This window comes from Schistocerca serialis, chromosome 2, assembly GCF_023864345.2.
Source record: "Schistocerca serialis cubense isolate TAMUIC-IGC-003099 chromosome 2, iqSchSeri2.2, whole genome shotgun sequence".
Classification (NCBI taxonomy): Eukaryota; Metazoa; Arthropoda; class Insecta; order Orthoptera; family Acrididae; genus Schistocerca; species Schistocerca serialis.
Window position 1 is genome coordinate 373,740,254 of NC_064639.1, and position 21,896 is coordinate 373,762,149.

The 21,896-nt window shown below is 40.1% G+C and overlaps 1 protein-coding gene across 2 annotated transcripts in view; it reads left to right on the forward strand.

Annotated features, from left to right (window-relative positions):
- Window positions 1-8,675: 8,675 nt before the first annotated feature.
- The window catches only part of LOC126457188 (bifunctional peptidase and arginyl-hydroxylase JMJD5), an 88,269-nt gene continuing 75,048 nt past the window's right edge, over window positions 8,676-21,896 (forward strand). Inside the window, exons 1-2 of one of the 2 annotated variants that reach the window (XM_050093277.1) lie at window positions 8,676-8,999; window positions 20,456-20,567. In XM_050093277.1, coding sequence (XP_049949234.1) covers window positions 8,878-8,999; window positions 20,456-20,567 — 234 coding nt within the window. In that variant the 5' untranslated portion in view covers window positions 8,676-8,877. Of the gene's footprint in view, window positions 9,000-9,953; window positions 10,006-20,455; window positions 20,568-21,896 lie in introns of those variants that run through there. The other variant, XM_050093279.1, reaches the window with a different exon arrangement.

The following is a 21,896-nucleotide window of genomic DNA, read 5'->3' on the forward strand; positions in this document are numbered from 1 at the left end:
TTAACCATGAATTAGACAAAGACATTCTCGGTAGAGAAAGTAAAGACATTAGAGGTAATAAGTAGAGGACAATACTGACAGGTACAGTGTGCAAGACAGAGAAACTGTTTCTCTTGTTCCTTGGTGATACTGAGGTGCACAAACAAGTGTGTGAGAAATTGTACATGAAATGTGCCTTTCTTGGACGTGATGCTTATCGATTCCTGATCTACACTGCCAACATCACAATTTTTAATAAATGCTGTCTCTTCACTGCAACCACTCGCTTCTTATTTTCTTGTATGAAATCTTCTCTCGGTGTTCTGACAAAGTCTAATCATAAAACTTCGATGTCATTCACTTCTTCTTTCGCCACTTTTTGCCATCATAGGCATGGTGCCTCACATTGAGCACCAGTTCTCGTATGTTACTGTTTCGCAATTTGGGCCTCCTCCTCCTCTAAAAAGTATTTCTAAAGCAGCTATTGTGTCTCAATATGTGTCCAAAGAGTGATTATCTCCTTTCGATTCTTTTGAGAAGGTTTTTAGCTATATTTATTGGTTTTAATATAGCTTAACTGGTCTTCCCTTCTGTCGTACTGGTTTTGATCATCAAAATTTGTGTCGACTGTAAATGACGTGAATCATTTCTCACAGGAGTCTAACATAACAGCTACAAAATCTAATTCTTAGCTATAAAACCTGATTTTATCAAACAAACACTTTTCCTCTGTGAAGTATGTGTTGTCAATATCAAACCAAGGCGCCAGAAGTGGTTCATTAGTTTTATTTTATTTATTTATTTGCTTGTAATTGCAATGTCTGTTTTTCCTTTATGTTCGCCGTCACAACCACAGTCTGGCTAATAGATGGTCTTCTAAAACACGTGACTGTGTACTCATCACGTTCTGTGTATGTTTTTTTCTCTATAAGCAGCTGTCACTGATTCATCAATGAATTGTGGTTGTCTAGTACGTGTGCTTGCACGTGATATCCCTTTTCCAACTCTCTTCTGGACTTTGCTTTACTGTGGTTTTGTCAATTTCTTTCATTTTTTCAGTTCAGACACAAGATTAACTCTTACCCTTACAATACAAATGAAACACTTCTGCATAAGTACATTTGATAATAAAGGTTATTACTTTCATTTTAATGTCATCTACTTCATATTCAACATTTTTTTATGCATCTGTAAGAGGTTTTGCAATAGGGTTAGGATATATTTTTTGGTGTATTCTTCAGTCGATACCTACTATCTACACTTGTATATTCTGCTTTAATACCTATAGTTATCCATGGAATTCAACTTTAGCGGTTTCTTGATACTGTTAAGTTTGTTCTGTAAGTGGTATATATTTTCCGAGGGCTATTTGGATAGAATGTAGCTGTTAGGTCGCTACATTTGACTTAATCACTGGAAAGTGCTCCCCTCTCTGGAGGCATTTGTAACTGAGGGACGATAGTCAGCAGTCCATTCCTCCAAGGGCACCTAACGGTACACTCACTGTATACCCCAAAGGGTAAAACCAAGAAATTCTTGATGAAGCTTCAAGGACCATACTAGATAGTGGAGGTGACTTCTGTAGTGTCACCGCCAGACACAACACTTGCTAGGTGGTAGCTTTAAATCGGCCGCGGTCCATTAGTACATGTCGGACCCGCGTGACGCCACTGTGTGATCGCAGACCGAGCGCCACCACAAGGCAGGTCTCGAGAGACTGACTAGCACTCGCCCCAGTTGTACGGATGACTTTGCTAGCGACTACACTGACGAAGCCTCGCTCATTTGCAGAGCCAATAGTTAGAATAGCCTTCAGCTAAGTCAATGGCTACGACCTAGCAAGGCGCCATTAGTAACATTGCATGTATCTAAAGAGTCTCACTTGTATCGCCACAATCTCCATATGTACCAAAAGGATGGATTAAAGTTAAGTATTCCAGAAGCTACGTACTTTTCTTTATAGCATTCATTATGTAACCTGTTTCAGACTTCACGCCATCCTGTTTTAACTTAGCGCGTGTCTTTCGGCTTCCTCTCATTGTGTCTAGGCTGTCTTCTCTAGACACAACGTTTTTTGACGACGAGGATGGGATGCTATCACGTGGCCAGCTGTCCTCCGCCATGGAACTCTTGCCCGCTCCGGACCACAGGACGTCATTGCGCGTCGGATACCCCGACGCAATGGAGGTCGACCCTTCGGCCCCTCCTGTCTCTTTACGGGCGCATACACCACATGTTGACGTGCACCCTGGACTAGGTTTTCAGGCGTTTCCTAGCTCCCCTCGGACCGAATGGCCGGGTGCAGGTGGCACAGCCTCGCCTGTTGTTAGGCTCCCCACCTCATCGCGTACGTCAACATGGGGTCCTCCCCACGGCGGGCGGAAGCCTTATAACACGACCGTTCGCCGATTTGCGGGGGAGGAATGTGGTGTCACCGCCAGACACCACACTTGCTAGGTGGTAGCTTTAAATCGGCCGCGGTCCATTAGTACATGTCGGACCCGCGTGTCGCCACTGTGAGATCGCAGACCGAGCGCCACCACAAGGCAGGTCTCGAGAGACTGACTAGCACTCGCCCCAGTTGTACGGATGACTTTGCTAGCGACTACACTGATGAAGCCTCGCTCATTTGCAGAGCCAATAGTTAGAGTAGCCTTCAGCTAAGTCAATGGCTACGACCTAGCAAGGCGCCATTAGTAACATTGCATGTATCTAAAGAGTCTCACTTGTATCGCCACAATCTCCAGATGTACCAAAAGGATGGATTAAAGTTAAGTATTCCAGAAGCTACGTACTTTTCTTTATAGCATTCATTACGTATCCTGTTTCAGACTTCACGCCATCCTGTTTTAACTTAGCGCGTGCCTTTCGGCTTCCTCTCATTGTGTCTAGGCTGTCTTGTCTAGACACAACAACTTCACCAGTTATGTCAGGTTATAATTATCGATGAAAACATCAGTTGCACATGTTAGTCGAGTTAATCCTTTTAAAAATATAATTGGCATGCTGCCACAAATACCTGCACTTTTACCACAGAAAATGGAATTACCAAATAGAACAAAAGAAATACAGGGTGTACCTTACGAGCTTATATCAATGGGTAAGTGATGAAACAACAGTGTATTGTAGAATGAGACTTTCACTTTGCATTGGAGTGTGCGCTGATATGAAACTTCATGGCATATCAAAACTGTGTGCCGGACCGAGACTCGAACTCGGGACCTTTTCCTTTCGCAGGCAAGTGCGCTACCAATTGAGCTACCCAACCACGACTCACGCCCGGTCCTCACAGCTTTACTTCTGCCAGCGTCTGTCTCCTACCTTCCAAACTTTACAGAAGCTCTGCTGCAAACCTTGCAGAACTAGCACTCCTGAAAGAAAGGATATTGCGGAGACATGGCTTAGCCACAGCCTGGGGGGTGTTTCCAGAATGAGACTTTCGCTCTGCAGCGGAGTGTGCGCTGATACGAAACTTCCTGGCAGATTTAATTTTGTGTTGTTTTACCAAGATGGGTTCTTTTAGTTTGCTGTAGTAGTTTTCTGTGAGATACACATTTTTCCTTAGGAAGGAGGGGATTCATGGTAATTCCTGCTACCTAGGTGGTGTTGAACATGATACTGCAATATATTACCTGGGCTATAATGTTCTTGCATGTAGGTAAAACAAAGGTGATTAAGATACAGCAGTTTCCATTTGGATTGCAGTAAGGGGAAATAATTTTCAACAGTGATATGAGATGTTGTACCACTAATGAAAAGTAATACAGCATTCTCATTTCATTCTTGTGTGGTTAAGTTTTATTCAAATCGAACTAGGGTGTATATTAACATACAGTTTCCAGTTGCAAGTTTAAATTCTTGTTGCTACTATTTCACGATCCATACATTGCTGGTCAAATGGAAAATTATCGATATGTGGGTACAAGTGTGAAATAATGAAGAGTTTCTTGTATAAGAACAAAGAGATACACATGTTGTTACATCAATAGGAGATCTTAGCAATTGTATCAAGGAGTTAGTCACCATATTTTCAGTACAGGTAGTTTGAACTGACAACGATCACGTGAAATTCAGTTATTACTAGCGAATATGGAAGCGTCAGAGAGATAGTATCAATGCCTCAGCCAAATATTAAGAGGATTAGCAGTCACTGGTAATATTCTGTATTTTCATCAAAGACAGTAATAGTACATTGCTACAATGATAAGATGCTTACAGGAATGCAAAAATAGAGTTAAACAAAGTACATTAGTAGTAAATGGAACCAAGTGTGATATAGCCAGAACAAAGTATCCTCTTCTTGCTATGATTAAAGGCACCATGATAAGCACAGTAACTCGAACAGTGCTGCACTGGCCAGAGAAACATTTTACCATGTTACCCATGCAAAACCTAACCTTTATAAATAATACTTTAGATCCCACTTTCCTAAGGGCAATAGATGAATTAAATATTGCAGAAAAAAGAACAAATTTCAGTATATAAAATGTTATTTCTGCAGTCTACATTAGGCTCAGGAAAAGAGTAAATCATGCAAAGGGAATAACCATTCATGATATTCCCTTGGAATGGATACATACTAATAAATAAGAGTGTTTAGAGTAAGAAGAAAAAACAAGCAAGCTATAAGCTAGGATAAGATTTTTTGCGATCAAAGGAACAAAAGGTTCAAAGTATATTTAAACATGTAAGACAGTAAACCAAAGAGATAGAAAAGGGTAATATCTGGGATGAATTTTGTTAAAGTGGAGGGGAATGTTACATGACAAAATTAGTAAGGAAATATGAGAGTAAAATTTTTTGCAGAGTTCAAACAGCCAATCATGTGGAAGTGTCACCAGCCAGAAGCTAGGAAGAGCAAACATTTCATAAGAGATTCTAGGTAGGACACAATATCATCTACCAGGAGTCTGACTAAGCAGTAAAGGCCATGCAAAAAATTCGTCAGGCAAACGTAGTGTAACTGAAGACCACTGACGTCTCAGTAAGAGCAGAATCAATTCAGTCATTACAAATGATGCTGTAGGATAGAGCCTCTCCTTGACGACATAAATATTTCATCCTCACTAGCTTCTAGCACTCGAGCAGCAGTATCATACACATTCGATTCTGTGGTTATGGTATGGTAACATCTTGTGTTTAAGGATGTTTTAGTGATTGTCTTGTGTTTGCTGCCCTACGAGATGGTAAGCGATTCGAAGCCAATGCTGATGGATTACAGAATCCTGTACTGAAGTCAGCAAAGCAGCCAATGCTGTTAGTTAGTCCGTGGGTCTACCAACATGACTCCAGTCAATGGCAAGAGCAGCTCTAAACTCCAGCATCACACAGATCTCGAGGCCCACTATACTGGCAGGCCAACTAAATGGCATCCGACATCATGGTCCACCTGAGAGGAATTGCAGACAGTGATCTGGGAAGTACTGAGATCTCCCCAAACGGCACATCATGGTAACCACTATTGCAAAACCAAGCCACCGATTGCTTGTGCCTACCTCTCCAGCGGGTGGAGAAACTGCGGCATCAGGGTTTCACCAACTTGGACCTGAAGCTGATACAGTGTCCTCAGCAGCCATAAGTCCGCTATTGGAATCAGCGGATTCTTCTCTGGATTATGTAGCTTCTAGTCAGCATAAATGAAGCAGCAATGATTTGTAGCTTCAGTAATGAATGAAATAATTTTGAATATTGTTTTATTGGTTGTAACAATGCCACAAAGATCCTCAGTCTGCGCCCTAAGAAATTAGTAGTCGTCTCCAACCCAGCAGATGGTGACTCACACAGATGGAAGGGTCATAATATTAAATTCCTTGAAAATTTCCCTACAGGTCTCCCTAGGCACAGCCTCATTTGCCCTTCTTATTGCTCGTTTCTTAATAGTAAATGAGAGTTTGGCCAGACTTGAATTTCCCCAAAATAAGACACCATAATACAACTGGCTACGCATAAATCCATAACAGGTACAAACTAACGTTTGTTCACTGCACCAGTTTTGAAGTATTCAAAATACATCTATACGTTTATCCCACTTTAGATGGTCAGCAAACCAAATACCTAGAAGTTTCGTACTTAGCGTTTGTAGTATCTTCAGTTCACCGAATTTCACATAATTTGATATGTGGGTGATACTCATCCATGATTTTTTTCTCATTTACAAATAAAAAGTTATCCCTAAATCAGTTACTTGCTTCTTTTGTTGTTATTTCTGTTTTTTTGTGCAAGTCGGTCTCATTCGCAGCATTAATAAAAATACTTTTAGTATCATGAAAAAGCGCAGCATTAGCTTGTGTAAATAGCTTGCCCCGCCGTTTATAACACAGTATGTTTACATGCGACACATCTTTCGAAAGACGAAAACCGAACTTCGGAAACTGTTTTGTGTTTGCATGTTAAGGTCTGAACAAGACCACCTACAATAAAAATGTATTGTAGGTGGTCTTGGGTCTGATTGTCTGAAGCAGATTTGCTAGCCCAAGTTAAATATGGCGTCTGAAAAACAGCTGTTACAGTTTCTGATTTATTTAACACAATCGCTATTTCTCTTCAATTAGCTGAGGAGTAAACAGCATAAGTCTAATATTTTAATTTGTCCTTCACTGAACAAAAAGCCACACCATCCATATTAGCCGAACATATTCAAAAACAGGACGAAGACTGGCAGCCCAAGCACGTTTCAACGTCGGTTGCGTTTACATTGGAGTGAAAATTGATTGCGGAATTGGGAAACAGGCAACTACAGGCGGATTTCCAGAATCGATTTTGAAGTGTTAATTTGACCACCCAGAAGCAGTATAGGGACGTCGGTTTACGAAATGCGTGTCTGGGAGCTCCATGTAAACGGAGTAAATGTCAAGAACAACATGGGTACAGGTACCAAACCTTGGGGTACTCCTGAGTTTCCTACGTGAAGTATGATATTTCTACTTCTGTCAGACAGCAGTATGGTTTTCGAGCTATAGTTTATTATCAATAACATCAAATGCCTTAAATCTAAAAACACCCCACAGTTGACTTCATTGTAATGTATGGAATTTCGAACAAGTTTTAAGGAATTATATATAGCTGTTTTAATTGATCTATTTTTTTTCTAAAGCCATTTTGTTAATTGACAAATATGTCACTTTTGTTCAGGAAAGCAGAGACTCTTTTGTATATTAATCTCTCTGTAATTTTTGAGAAACAAAGTTACGGTACATTGATAAAGGGTATAACCACAGTCTAACATAACAGTCGCGACACTAACTGCTGTGAAAGTTGTTGCCGTTTGACAGATGGAGCGTTCCAAGCGGCAGGTAAGGTGAACGTCAGACGCGTCGTAAGCATAATGTTTGTTTACATCCATTCCCTACGTAATTTCCGAATTATTCGAGTTATTTTCTTGCCTCCAAGAGTTTGTGTAGTATCAGAAGGCATGTATGTTTCTAAAAAAGATTCTAAAATAAGCGCAAGTATGGACAAAAACCATGAATAGAGTGGCAAGCTACAACACATTCGTGAAGAAACACTTGTGACATTGAACAGAATTGCAGCTTACCATGTTCATATCAAAAGAATATAAACACACAGATTCAAATGTAAGAAGCACAGACATGTACCTCTACAAGCAAAAACGATCGACAGCTCGTTTATCGTTCTGTAGGCCTACTGTGTTTGTCATGTCGCCTGTCGCCACAAGTACGACCTTCATCTTTATATTATTCTAAGTGGGACAAGCAACTGCCAAATAGTGGGAGAAATGTACTGGAAACATTATAATGAGCTGATTACATTACATTTCACGAAAAACCAAATATTTGAATAATTTTCAAACAATCTGTCTGTGGGCATTTTCCTTGTCCCATAATAGTTTCGCTCGAAGTCTAGCGATCTGCACATTCTGACACTTCACACGCTTTTGTAAGACACGAACAGCTGCACTTAATCTAACCACTTCATCGTCAAAGCAGGTCTGTGTTGATGATTCACACAAATCTGGCACTGATACATGGAGAGTTGAACTGGCTGCTTCTGTGTCATAGGACTGTTTTACAGCTTTAGATTGACTGTCGAATCTTTGTGGCAGTTTCCTCTTCATCGTCAGCTGCGGTGGGTTATTTGGAATGTCAAACCGTGTGGGTACTGCATTCCACACGAGTTTGTTATTGTCTGCGTTCATGAACTGGTGTTGTTCGAAATGTAGCGAACAAAACCTAATATTATTATACAGGTAAATTGGGTCTTTCTTCATAAGGTCTTCTCGTCTGCTATTAACTAGCCATTTTCTGCTCCTAAAACGAAACAGTCATCATTTATACACATACAGTTTGCAAGTGAATCCTGACGATACAGTTTAGTAACATGACGGTATTTACCTCTCAGGATCCTTAGGAAAGCTAAAAAGACAGCTGCGGTGTCTTCTTCCTGTTGCTGCTGCAATTTATTGCGCTACAAACGCTCCCGATGGTAAAAACCATTGTATAAATCAAAATAAACAATCACTATTCGCTTTCATGATCGCGCCGAACTCACAGTTCAACCTACCGGCCGCTTGGGGCGCTGCTGGCGCTGAAAGCAACAAAATCGAGGCGAAGTGTCGCGACTGTTATGTTAGACTGTGGTATAACTTTTTACATCACAAGGACCACGGTTTTTATGTAACAGTTTTATATCTCACTTTATCTGCGTCATTGTGATTCTGTTATGTTATGCTTGTACGGGTGCCATGTGTATGATATGATAATAGGAAAAAAAGTACTTTCGCCTTACGCATCTACATGTTATTGGTCCAGAGATTCTAACAATCTATCACGAGCAGAGATGTAATTTGCGGGCGCAATTTGAAACGCATGTGAGCAGTAATGAGAATTTTAGAAGAATTTGTGTATGTGATCTGTTATTTGTCGTATTACCTGACTTGGAATGGAGACTATAGTGAAGTTGATAGGTGGTCTCATTCCGGACGATCTTTTATCTTTTTTGCCAAAAGAAGTACACCCTGCCACTCTTTACCTGCTTCGTGTGGCACTTAATCATCAGAATAGGTAGGTTACTATTTTTGTGGTAGTTGTGTCTTACGATTGCAGTCGCTTCTCTCGTTGTGCAATTCGCGTTGCGAAAGGAGGAAACGATTGTCAATGCGTGTATTCAAATTTTGAGGGGTTATGGCACTTGCAAAATTTTATGCAAGGCGCTTTACTATCGGTTGTTGCATTATCTATCAACAGCATGTTTTCAGTCTAGGATAAACAGTTCACAACAAAGGAGTTTGCCTGTTGATTTTAATAGTTGAGTGATGTTAAGAGAGACAGTTGTACTGCAGTTGTCAGAAGCTGTTTCACATGCAACATGTTCCTGGCATATAAAAGAGTTCTACAACAAATTACGCATAAAGTTGTACTGCCTTATGTTCAGGAGGGCTGGAGATGGCTTATTTGTTTTATAGGGTAATGCTGTAGCCACGTGATGGATCGCAGTTTTACCATCATTATATGGAATTTGCCGGTAAAAATGATCGTCACAGATTTTTCAAAAAGTCTCACACGAATAATTAACATTCAGTCTAAGGTGTCTGAGCAGTGCTTTTGATACGTTACAGCAATATTGTTGTGTAATCGTATTTCACAACAACACACGGTACAGTAAAAGAGGTTGTCAGGATATCCATTATATAAGAACGTCGTTATAGAAATCTGAGTACAATTTATTGTTATTAGGTAGGGGTAGTCTGTACCTTTGTGATGTGTTGTTTTAAATGAAGTGGGAATATTGTGATCATCTGGTTATGACTTTCGTGCTAAATAGTTAATTAATGCAGGAAATAATCAGGGAAAGGGTTGGGGGAGGACGATGTCAAATAGTGTGGATAAAAGCGTGGGTTACCTGGCTTTACTGGACTTTTGTGAGTTAAAAGCGTTAAGAAAGACTGTCCACATGTTGTTTACTTGACTTACATTGGTATGTACTTTCTTGTAATATTATATAGTCTCGCTGTACCCAGAATGCAGTGTGATACTTCATGCTTGGAAGGAGAGACGGCTTCAAGCATACGTAAGGGATAGGCCTACTGCCCTTTATCTCCACTGTCAACATCCCCGTTGCAAAATCACGAGTTATCTTGTGTGTATAATAGTGCAATGTAGGGCTCACAGGACAACATTGTGTATTAGTTTTATATGATACCAGTTTTGGGTCATTCCATGTCAAGCCATCCAGGCCATGACACCCATTATCTAGTTGTGAACGGAGATTTTGTGTACTGCATTTGTCTATAATATCATGAACTCTTGCCAATTTTTATTGCTTTATATACATTCTGTTAGTAGCAATTGCTGAAAGTTTGGTGCAATGCATTACTTCAAAGCTAACTGTAAAGATTTGAAAATTAGCTGCAGTTTTTAAACAAAAAATGGTATTCTAACAGTTTTTTCCCTGAATATCCTTTGGCACGTGTAGTTTCTGAAAATGTTAGAATTGTACAATTAATTTTATTTAATTTTATTGTTAAATTAGAAAAAAATATTTTGGACAATTGCCCCCCTCTGGAAAACACTGAAAAAATTAGAAAGTGATCTAAAGTAATAAAGTTTCATCACACAAAAAAACAGAAATGAATGGCACTGGTGGAAAAAAATATATACTGGAGAGAGGTACAATTATTACCAAAGAGACATCAACTTAAGTACACATAACAACGTCCAAATGGAATAAAATTGCAATCTATGAAACAAAATTATAAATTTAAAATATAAGGTAACATGTACACTACATGTCATATGAACACTTTCTTACCTCTGCCATAACCAAATTAACTCAATGTAAAAATACATAGCATATTGACGAAATAAATCTCGGGTGAACAGCCTGGTGTGAGTGTACAAAGGACACAATATTTCGGCAGTCTACTTTTCTGCCACCATCAGGTGTGCTGATATACTGTCAAGGGATGGCAGGCATGAGGTATATATCAATTCACCCTCCCTCAGGCAATCCCTCCGCCTTCCACGCCGTGGGCGCGCTCTTGGCCGTCTGCGCCAGCGTTCGACGCCCAGCTTGTGGGCCCGCGTCTGGGTGTTCACTCAAAGGTCCGTGCCCAGGGAGGTTTGCCGGTGTTTTGGAGGTTCCTCCTCCTCACCTCGAAGTCAGTACATTCTGGGATATTTCTGCCTTCTCCTTAATCCAGGTAATGGCTGGTTCCCAAGCTTGGTTAAGGGAATGTCTGCTGTCACGATTCAGATCAGATTTTCTTACTCTGATCTCTATAGCTTCTTTGATGATACAGTCCTGATATTTTGAAGTCTGTGTTTTGACCTCGGTCTTGTCGTAGTGCATGCCATGTAGTTCTGACAGGCAATGCTCGGCGATTGCAGACTTATTAGGCTGTTGCAATCTTTTGTGCAATTGGTGTTCACAGCATCGGTCTTCAATGGTGCAAATTGTCTGATCTATGTATTCCTTACCGCATTGGCACAGTATTTTGTAAACCCCTGATTAATGTAAACCAAGGTCTTCCTTAACACTGCCAAGAAGTGCTGAGGTTTTAGTTGGAGGGCAGAAGACGGTTTTTACTTGAGATTTGCTTAAAATGTGTCAAAATTTTACTTTTCACACTTTCCATTATTTCTACAAACTGATTCTTTTTGTGTGACATAATGGAATATTTATAATAAAATTGTAAATTTTTCAACGGTATCTATGAGGGGGCAGTGCCTTAAAAAATTATGACCTTCATGGATTTTGTTTAAAAGAAATTATTTACAATTTTTTTTCTGAGACATATATGGTGGATATTCACTACAAGAAGCATGTCTATAAAATTATAAACATTTCCCTTTAACTAAAAACATCAAGCTTCTACTGCAGGAACTGTAGGAGCTATTGTATTTTTAAATTGTAAAGGAGCTCAAGAGCTCATCTGTGAAAGCCTGAATTCCTCAATCTATACGACTTCTTTTTATCATAAGTGAAAAAGTAATTTACCTGCAACATTTACATTTTGGGAATCTGAATATGTCTAGGTAAACTTCCACTACCCAAAATTTCAAGGATTTGTGTGACAATGGTTGTCATTTCCTAAAATTTCTGGATGATTTGACGTGGAATGACCCTTTTGTGTTTATTCTGATTTCAGTAAACTCTCCATATTTTTTGTGCAGGTTGTAAGAGTATTTCTGTTACAAAAATTCATCTTCCTGCAGGTATGATGGCTGTTGGAGAGTAATGGAGGGTCATTTAGGCAACTGAAATGTGTTTTCTCACCCACCATTTCAGATTTGGGTGACACTTGGCTTACATTTTTCTCAGTGGATATAAGCAAGCTGATATTTCTGTGGACCCCATGGAGCAGGAACCGGGGTAGTAGCGACTCTACACCGGCTGTCACTTGGCAGATGCCAAGTTGACCCCCCTACATCTCTTCCTCATCATGACTGTCCTCCAGTGGAACGTTCGCGGCCTTTGGTCCCACAAAGAGGATTTACAGCTGCTTGTAGCATCCCCTTGTACTCTGCTTTTAGGAAATGAACTTGCACCCTCACGACTGCTTTGAGCTTTCACATTACTTATCGATTCGTTTTGGCCTTTCCCCTGAGGTCGGCATTCTATCTCATGGGGGCATCATGCTATCCACCTGCTTACACACCAAAATGGCAGCTTACTAAGGCTGACTGGCAGCTTTACTCCTCCCTGGCGACCTTCAAAGAGCAAGATTTTCCCAGCTGTGATGACCAGGTGAAATATCTAGCAAACATTATCCTTACTGCTGCAGAACGTTCCATTCCCTGGAGTTCTCTTTACCACATCATGTCCCAGTCCCTTGGTGGCCTGAGGCATGCTGCGATGCAATTCGCGCACGGAGACGTGCTCTCCATGTTTTTAACCGTTGTCCTACGATGACAAACTGCATTCATTATAAACAGACCCGTGCAAAGTGTCATCGCGCTCTTTGGGATAGCAAAAGAGCTAGATGGATTTTGTTCAATAGTACTTTTAACAGTCCCACCTCTTCCTCTGTCATGTGGGCCAATCTCCGATGGCTCTCTGGGACCAAGATACATTCCCCAATTTCCGGCCTGACAGTAGCAGATGGTTATCTTGGACCCTATTGCTATCACCAACACCATGGGCCACCATTTTGTGGAAGTTTCGAGCTCTTCCTCCATCGGAAATGAGTGGAGGCAGCTAGGGAGAATTGATCATCACGATAAAATAGGAGAAATCGGGGGCTCGTACAGAAAAAGTGCTAGTTTTTCCCGCGTGTGTCTCTCTACCGTTCCACTCTCAAACGTGAGATTGGAATGGTAGAGAGACAGCATGAAGGTGGTTCATTAAACCCTTTACAGGCACTTTATTGTGAATAGCAGAGTAATCACGTAGATGTAGATGTTGATGTTTTATTGTCGGCTGTGGCATATGTGAACACAATGTCTTTAGTACGTACTGCAGTCGATGTTTTGTGCTCTTTCTGCTACCATCTTAGCGGAGCTTGTGATCACACATTTTTCTAAAGTTGTGTTCTTGCTGTGTTTTTGTGTGTGCAAATTTTAATAACCTTCACAGAAATGTCCCCAAAGATAAAGCTGCAAGATGATGACCATAAGTGAAAAAAATTATCTTAGAAATGAAACGTAAAATTGTTGAAAAATGCGAACATGGTGTGAGCCCTGCTGATTCAGCATTCATTTACAGTCGTCTACATCAACTATTTGCCGTATCCTCAAGACCAAGGAAAAGATTAAGGAGATAGATAGATACTTCAAAGGGAGTGACAAGAGTGTCTAAACAACATTTAGTATTCTGGATGATGTCGAAAGATTGCTCCTTATATAGATAAATGAAAAGCAATTGCAAGTTGTGGGTGTTCCAGAAGTTTAAGAGAACTGGCATCCATGGCATTATGAGGCATGGTGAAGCAGCCAGCTCCAACACAAAGGCAGCAGAGAACTTCATCAGCAACATCAAGATACTCGTTGATTCTGAGGTTTAACTGCCACAACAGGCTTTTAATTGTGATGAGATGTGTCTATTCTGGCAAAAGATGCCAAACCCTAACTTTATAACAGAAGAGGAGACTGCATTGCCCGGTTACAAGCCAGTGAAATTCCGTCTCGCACTGCTATTATGTGCCAATGCAAGTGGCGATTTGAAAATTAAACCGCTGCTTGTTTTCATTCAAAGAAGTGTAATGTCCAGAAGAGCAGGTTAAGTGTGATGTGGAGGTCCAACAAGAAGTCTTGGGTGACACGTGGTCTTCTTTATGATGGGATCGATGAAGTGTTTGGTCCCCGGCTTGAGATAAATCTGTCACTCCCTGTCTTGCTTGCTATGGACAACGCTCCTGCCCATTCTCCAGCCCTACAAGATCACCTCCTTGAAGAACTTCAGTTCATCAAAATCCAGTTTCTGCCTCCAACTCCACTCTGTTAATCCATCTTATGGACCAACTAGAATATTTCTAGTTTTAAGAATCTTTACTCTCAACCCCCTGTTAGAGAATTGCTTTGAGTTGACTGAAGCTACCAATCTCACTTTATGAGTTTTGGAAATCTCTTTGACATAATTCCCTGTGTCAAGATGTCCAAAAAGGTGTGGGAAGGGGTTACCAAGAGAACTCTCACTTCTGCTTAGAAGCAGTTTTGGCTGGAGTGCATTGTTGAATGTGAGTGAGGCATTTGAGGAAGTACCTGTGGAGCCTGTAGCGAATGATATTCTCTTTAGCTAAGAGTTTGGGACCAGAATTGATAAGAATGATATTGATGAGCTTGTGGAAGATCACAGCCAAGAAATAACCACCAAAGAGCTTATGGAGTTGCAATGTGTTTCACAGCAGGAAGTTGTGGAGAAGTGTTCTTCAGAGGAATTGGTGGCAGTAACAACAAAGCAGCAACCTTCTGGTGCAATAAGAGAAACGCTGAAAGGGTGGGAGATGGTTACATCATACATCGAAAGTCATCACCTCAATAAAGCAGTGGCTATGTGCACTACAAATTTGACAGTAATACTGTGTCGCATTTTTACCAAGTGTTGAAGTGTCGACACAAACAGATGAATAGTTTCCTGGTAAAAAGAATTGGTTATGTATTGTAGATAATAAGGTACATAATACTGTACATGTAATTTTCTTTGAATAAATGGCATGAATAAGTTAAAATTTTTAGTGCTTTCCCTGGATGGATAGCATTATCGTATTTTACACTAATTTATATGGGATAAATTTTCACTAACGAGTGTTTCACGCTACGAGAAAGGTCCTGGAACGAATTATGCTCGCTATGCAAGGTTCCACTGTATTCTGCTTCTTCAGTGAGCAAAGAAGAATCGGTTATTGGTATGGCTGCTGTTCTGGAGAAAAACAGATACATAGTTGCTTACTACGTTTTGTTAGTGTTGCGATGTACATAGATGACATTTTGGGTGTGATGCCTTGGTGCGCCATCTTAATTTTTACATCTATAGTAAGATATTGAAACAATACTATATATTTTTTCAAAAAATTGAAGATATGGCGTTTAGAGATACACAAGATCAAATATTAAGGTCAATGACCTTGAACAACAAAATTCTTTGAAACCCATCTTGTTGCATCAATGTGAAGCTCTACTAATTAGCTTTTCTGACTTAGAACGAGAATTAATCATTTATGTTGAGACAGACATTTGTAAATGTCGTACAATTTCCAAACTTTGCAGACCCATAACTTTCTTCACAATTGTCATATACCTCTGCAAACTGGTACTTTTCCATCTCTTATCTGTATCATTGGATGCCCCAAATTGAAAGAAATCTGAGTGAATCGGGTTGAGTGCTTTGTTGAATTGACATGAAATTACTCCTCCACTTCTTCCAAGTTTGATCCGATATTGGGAAATATATGGATCATTACCAAATCCACAAGTACACTATTTATTTTAACCATCATTAACTGGTCAGTGATGTGGTAAGTATTGCAAACATTATTTGACTGAATAATGGAAAAAATTGCCAGGGTGAAATGAAATGGGAGGCCAAGAAAGAAAAATGCGGTGGATGTGTTTGAAGGTTCAGGGAGTCAAAATTATCAAGAAATGAAGAGGACAACACATAATAGAGGAGTGGCTGCAATGACAAAGGGTAGCTTTCAGGTGGTGTTGTTTGAGAACTGAACTTCAACTATTACACTTTCTTCAGGGATGGGGGACACCTGACATTACTTTTGTTTCTGTTTAGTGTTCATCAGCGAGTGTAATATACTGGGTTCTATGAACCAGCTGCACTTTGGTGAAGTTACTGTGTATGATCAAATTTTGGTTACCAGTGAACAGTGAGGTAGAGCAGTAAACACATTTCTGGAAAACTAGGGAAATAGATTCCATCCGTTCATCAGCATTTACTATTTGCAACTTTGCATCTGAATCAATGGAGCTGTCTCTTGAATGAATGATTTTCCTGAACCTCTTGTGACTCCATTGTTCCATATTGATGATGGTGATGGTGCTGCATTACTTGTCCTCATCCTCTCAGTATAGTTAATTATTTCACAATTTCCGAGTTTCACTTAGTAGATTAATTAAATTGATTGAATTAGTCAAATAATGATTTAAGAGTTCTTTAAGAATCTGATTGTGGTATGTACAGTAAAGTCTGTAATTGACAACAAATAATTTCAGACCACAGAATATATTGTTTACTGTTGCAGTTGATCTTTACCCAAAAAATTAAAGATATATTTGAATTCGGTAACATTCCATGTGCTAACACACACAGCGCATTACTTCACACTGAAATTTTCAATGTACTATAAATTGTTAGACATGCTTAGCATCTGTGCCTTAAGGACAGCAGCAGTAATGTTTTCATTGTTCCTCTGTAAGTTCTTCAGTATTTGAGGATTATTTGAGTTCAACTGACTCTTCAAAGTGCCCCACAGGTAAAAATCGGAGGGATATAGGTCAGGAAATTGAAGTGGCCACGAGACTACAATCCTTCCACCGATTGTCTTGTTTTCACCAATTACCTCATGCTCTCATGACGAGGTTGTCGCTGAGCAAGGTGATGTGGTTAGCACACTGGTGTTGCATTTGGGATGACGACGGTTCAAACCTGCATCTGGCCATCCAGGTTTAGGTTTTCCATGATTTCCTTAAATTGTGCTCTGTCTCCAATGACCTCGATGTCAACAGGTTGTTAAACCCAGTGTTTCTTTCTTTTGACCAGGTTGTCAAGGCCATGTGTGCTGTTGCTCTGTCTTCCTGAAAATATCCATACAGTCATTCACCTTTTATGAATTGATCCACATACGGATTAAACAGTTTCCAGATGTGCTGGTTAGCAGTGACAGTTTAGTGAGAGGCATGTTACGATGCAGACATCATGCATTGTGCACCAGAAATTTGAGATTGTCCAATGACTTTTCAAAGTACTGATAGGAATTTTCTTATTCACAACGGAGTATATTACATGAGTTCTCACAGCCTGACAAGCTGAACCAGGGCTCACATGAAGAAATGAAAAGCTGTTGATTGAAAAGTCATTATCACTTTGCCTAGAAATCAATGGCATAACTCAACATGGGAAAGTTCTCCTGGGCACTTTAACTCGTCAACAACAGTAAATTTTGTAAGGCTGTAAGTGCAGAGTGTTTTTGATAATGTTTTGACATGACGTTTTTTTAATTTCCAGTTGCACAGATAAATCAGCATTGAGATTTCGTTGGACTTGTTCCAGGCTTTCCTTCACTCAACCAAGGTTTTCTGGTGGTTACACTGTTCAGATAATTATGGCTCTTCTTTGCTACAGAGCACGTTTTGTGCCATGTTGCTACCAGGTTTTGTTTTGCAGGGTTTGCTGGAGGTTTTACCAAAACACTTCCCATCTTAAACTCTTGCGCAAATAGTTCCTAGATGTTTTCTACGAATAGTGCTAACACTTGACAGTGAACATTTGCTGTTTTATTGTGGGCACTGTTTTATGTTGGATTCAGCTGGCCATGTCTACTCTCATTCATCCAGATGAGTGTCACAGTGGGAGACTTGGAACAGAGCACATGGCAGATAGATTTACATTTGCAGAAATGTAACACCAACTGGTTAGAGCATTGAAATAACTGTTTCCAGCATTATTTTCTGTGATGGAAAGTTCTCTTGTTCATTAACCAGGGTCAGTTTGGTGTCAGCCTTTCAGATATTTTCTGGGTCAGTTTTGTTTTTCCCACCCTGTATACGAGGGCTATGGCGAAAGTTTTTAGCAGAATGTGTGAAAAAAAATTATTTGCAAAAAGACTTTTACAATTCTTCAGAATACTCTCCATTAGCATGTATACATTTTTCCATTCTCTGAAAACACTTAGAAAATGTCAGTCCAAGCTTCTTTTGGGATGTCACTTAGTGCACTCTCATACACTGCAATGGCCTCTTCATCTGATGGAAACCGCTGCCCTCTAATTTTTTCCTTAGTCTTAGGGAAAAGAAAGAAGTCACAGGGGGCCAGGTCAGGTGAATAGGGGGGATGGGGTAACACTAGCACTTTTTCCTTCTCCAGAAAGTCCATCGTTCTGGCAGCCCTGTGCGCAGATGCATTGTCGTGATGCAGCAGAAGGTGCCCACTCTTGGACTTTGGATGCTGTGACTTACATGTGGCGATGACTTTTGGAAGACAATCGTTCACGTACCATTCAGCATTGACTGTACGGCATGTGTCCAAGCTCACAGAGGTGAGATGCCTGATCTTTGTGAAAAAAGTTGCCACCATATTTTTTCCAGAGCTCCAACTTCGTCGAACTTTTGTGTGTGGTTCCTCCCCTGGAAAGCACCACACAGAAGATTGTCTCTTCGTTTCAGGGTCATAATGGTAGACCCATGTTTCATCACCTGCGACGATATTGTAGGTGTCTTGGGACTTCCCTCCATTGAATTTTTCGAGCATGAAACGACACCAGTCCACTCTCGCCTCCTTTTGGCTTTCTGTCAGGGAATGTGGCACCTAACAGGCACATCTCTTAGTAAGGCCTAAGTGACCATGAACGATGGTCTGTGCTGCTGTTGAGCCAATATTTAGGGTCCCTTCAATGCCGCAAAATGTAAGATGTGGATATTCTTTGATCATTTTCCTCACATTATCAATGTTTTCATGAGTCACAGCTGTTGCTGGCCGACTGGGACAAGGTTCATCTTCAATTGACTGTCGACCTCTCGAAAACTTGCGAAACCAATTCCCAACTGTGTCCCTAGAAGGGGAAGCTTCACCAAAAATACGCAGCAAAGAAGAATGGCATCCTTCGGCACTTAAACCCTTTTCATAATAGTAAAAAATCATGGCGCGGAAGTCGTGGCGCAACAGCTCCATCCTGCATCGTCTCCGACTCAGCACTGTCTGTGCTTTCTTACCGCACTGTGGGGGGTATCACCGCTAGACAGGGGCTGTGTGTGCACATCCCAAGGTCGAAAAACATCGCTCTTTTGAATGAAAACAACCCCATTGTCCTCCGCCTTACGGTTTACGGGCTGCTAAAAACTTTCGGCATTGCCCTCATATTATGCCCAGTGCATGCACAGTGAGCAACAATAATAGTTCACCAAATTTTTTTACAGGCAAAGATCAATTTTACTGCTACAAACAATTTAATCAGCTGTTATTGCATAACTATTGGTACTTCATAGCTAAAATGCAGCTATAGTAAAGAAAAAAGGCTTGCAAAAAGCACCAGAAATATTAAATAGCTGAGAGTTGTGAGAGTATAAGATTACGATTTTTTGGTAGTGACTTTTCCTCCAGAAATGTCATAGCATTTGGGCATAGAATATGCTTACAGATCCTGTCAGTCTTGTATCATTTTTGTAAACAGATGTCAGCTACCCTCATTTTAAAGCCATGTAGGACTGTAGCCAGGAGCTGTAAAGTATTTCTTTCACGGTGATCTGTACAATTAGTCGTTTGAACCAGTTGTCTCATAATGTGGTAAAAATTACATTTCTGAAGAATGTTTGGTCTTACTGCTGGCTGTTATTTTGCAGTTTTCGTAATTGATACTGGATAAACTAATTATATGCTGGTACCATATGGTTAGAGCATTTCTGTGCTGTTGCATTGAGATTATCTTCAAATGACAGATGCCCAGTGAACTGGCTCTCTGAATCATTAGTGGTGTGTTGCCACTTGTGCTATCCAAGCACACTTCACATGGACCTACTGAGAGCTTCAGTTTGTTACTGAACAGTGCTGTTATCTACAGATGATTCATTTAATACTAAGATAAAGAGTTATCTAAGTGTTAAAAGTTTCAAAACACATCCTCTACAAAAAAAGTCCAGAGAAATAAATGTTGGGAAACTTTTCATAATTTAAGAACTGCTTACTTATTGTGGTATCTAGGAGATGAAAGAAAATGAGCTAGATAATACATACCTTTCCAATCATTACAGCACATACAGTGAAGAGAAAATATCATTGCTACTTGTGAAATTTGTTGACCATTTCATTCTATATTCATAATGCTGGAAATGTGTACCATATGTTGTCTATTTTTCAGTGGCTATGTAGATGCTGTTCTGGATTTCACCTGGGAACAACTGAATACTGGACATTGGTGTAATGTTCCTGTGTGGTTGAGGCAAGTTTACACTGTTGCAGCCCTCATCAAGGTGAGACTTGTTATTCACTCATTTGAAGCAGATTTTGTCTTTGGGCAGTATTAATCATTGGACCATTAAATAATTAAAGCATTATCATTCTACAATTATTCAGTGGTTTAGCGTTGCAGTTACAGAACAAGATTTAGTCAGGAAGCAAAGTGGGAAAGGAAAGTTTTTCAGTATCCTGTAATACAGAGCATCCTTGTATTCAGTAACGTATTACTTTTCATTTACCTTGTAGCAACAAATCCCTCATTTCATATATCTTAGATTCACATTGCTGTTCATTGACATGAGTAAAATATTTTTCATGTCTCTCTTAACAAACTTCTGTTGTAGAACTTGTAAACAAGTGGCACTAAATGGGTACACACGCAGAAGCCTATATTTTGTGTTGTGAATGGAGGAGAAATTATTGATGTTTCTGGCCCCAATATTTTTAAATAATGAAAAAAACTGCTTCTACTGAATAACACCATAGATACAGAGTTCCTCAAAGTGTAATCATTGAATCCCTATTCTTTGCTTAGAGTATCTGTGTGATGTATACATTTTCTTGCCATAGGTATTAGCACTGCTGCTTGCAGGTGATACATTCACAAAACCTTCATTTCAGCTAGGCTAATATACAAAGGTGATTTGAAAAGTTCTCGGAATCACCACGAGAGGTCAATGCTAGTGCAACAAGTTGTTCGCATGATATTGATTGCACTGTCGCCTGTAAACACAAGCCACATCAGTGCTTTTGGTAGAGAGCTGTGGCAGTGATATGGCTCTATTGTTGTTCCTGCATAGTGATTTATGAAGATGGTAAAGATAGATTCAAGCAGTGATTAAGTGCTTAGAAGAGAAAGGTATGAAAGGAAAGGACATTCATGTTGATTTCCAAAATACACTCGGGCTCTGCTCCTTCATATTCAACTGTTGCCAAGTGGACAAATGAATTTAAATTTGGTTGGGAGAGCTTAGATAATAATCAGAGTAGTGGTCGGCCGAGGTGTGTCACTACTCCAGAAGTCATTGCTAAAGTGCACAAAATGGTCATGGAGGATCGCCAATTGAAAGTGCATGAAATTGCTCACGCTTGCCAGATGTCACCTGAAAGGGTATATCACATTTTAACTGAAGAATTAGATATGAAAAATTTTTCTTCAAGATGGATACCACGACTCGACTCTGGGTCGAAAATGCATGAGAATAGACATATCGAAAAACGTTTGGCCCTTTTTAGGAGAAGCGAACAAGATTTTTTGTGCCAGTTTGTGACCACAGATGAAGCTTGGTTGCACTACTATGCCCCAGACACACAACAATGGCCAAAGCAGTGGAAACATGTTG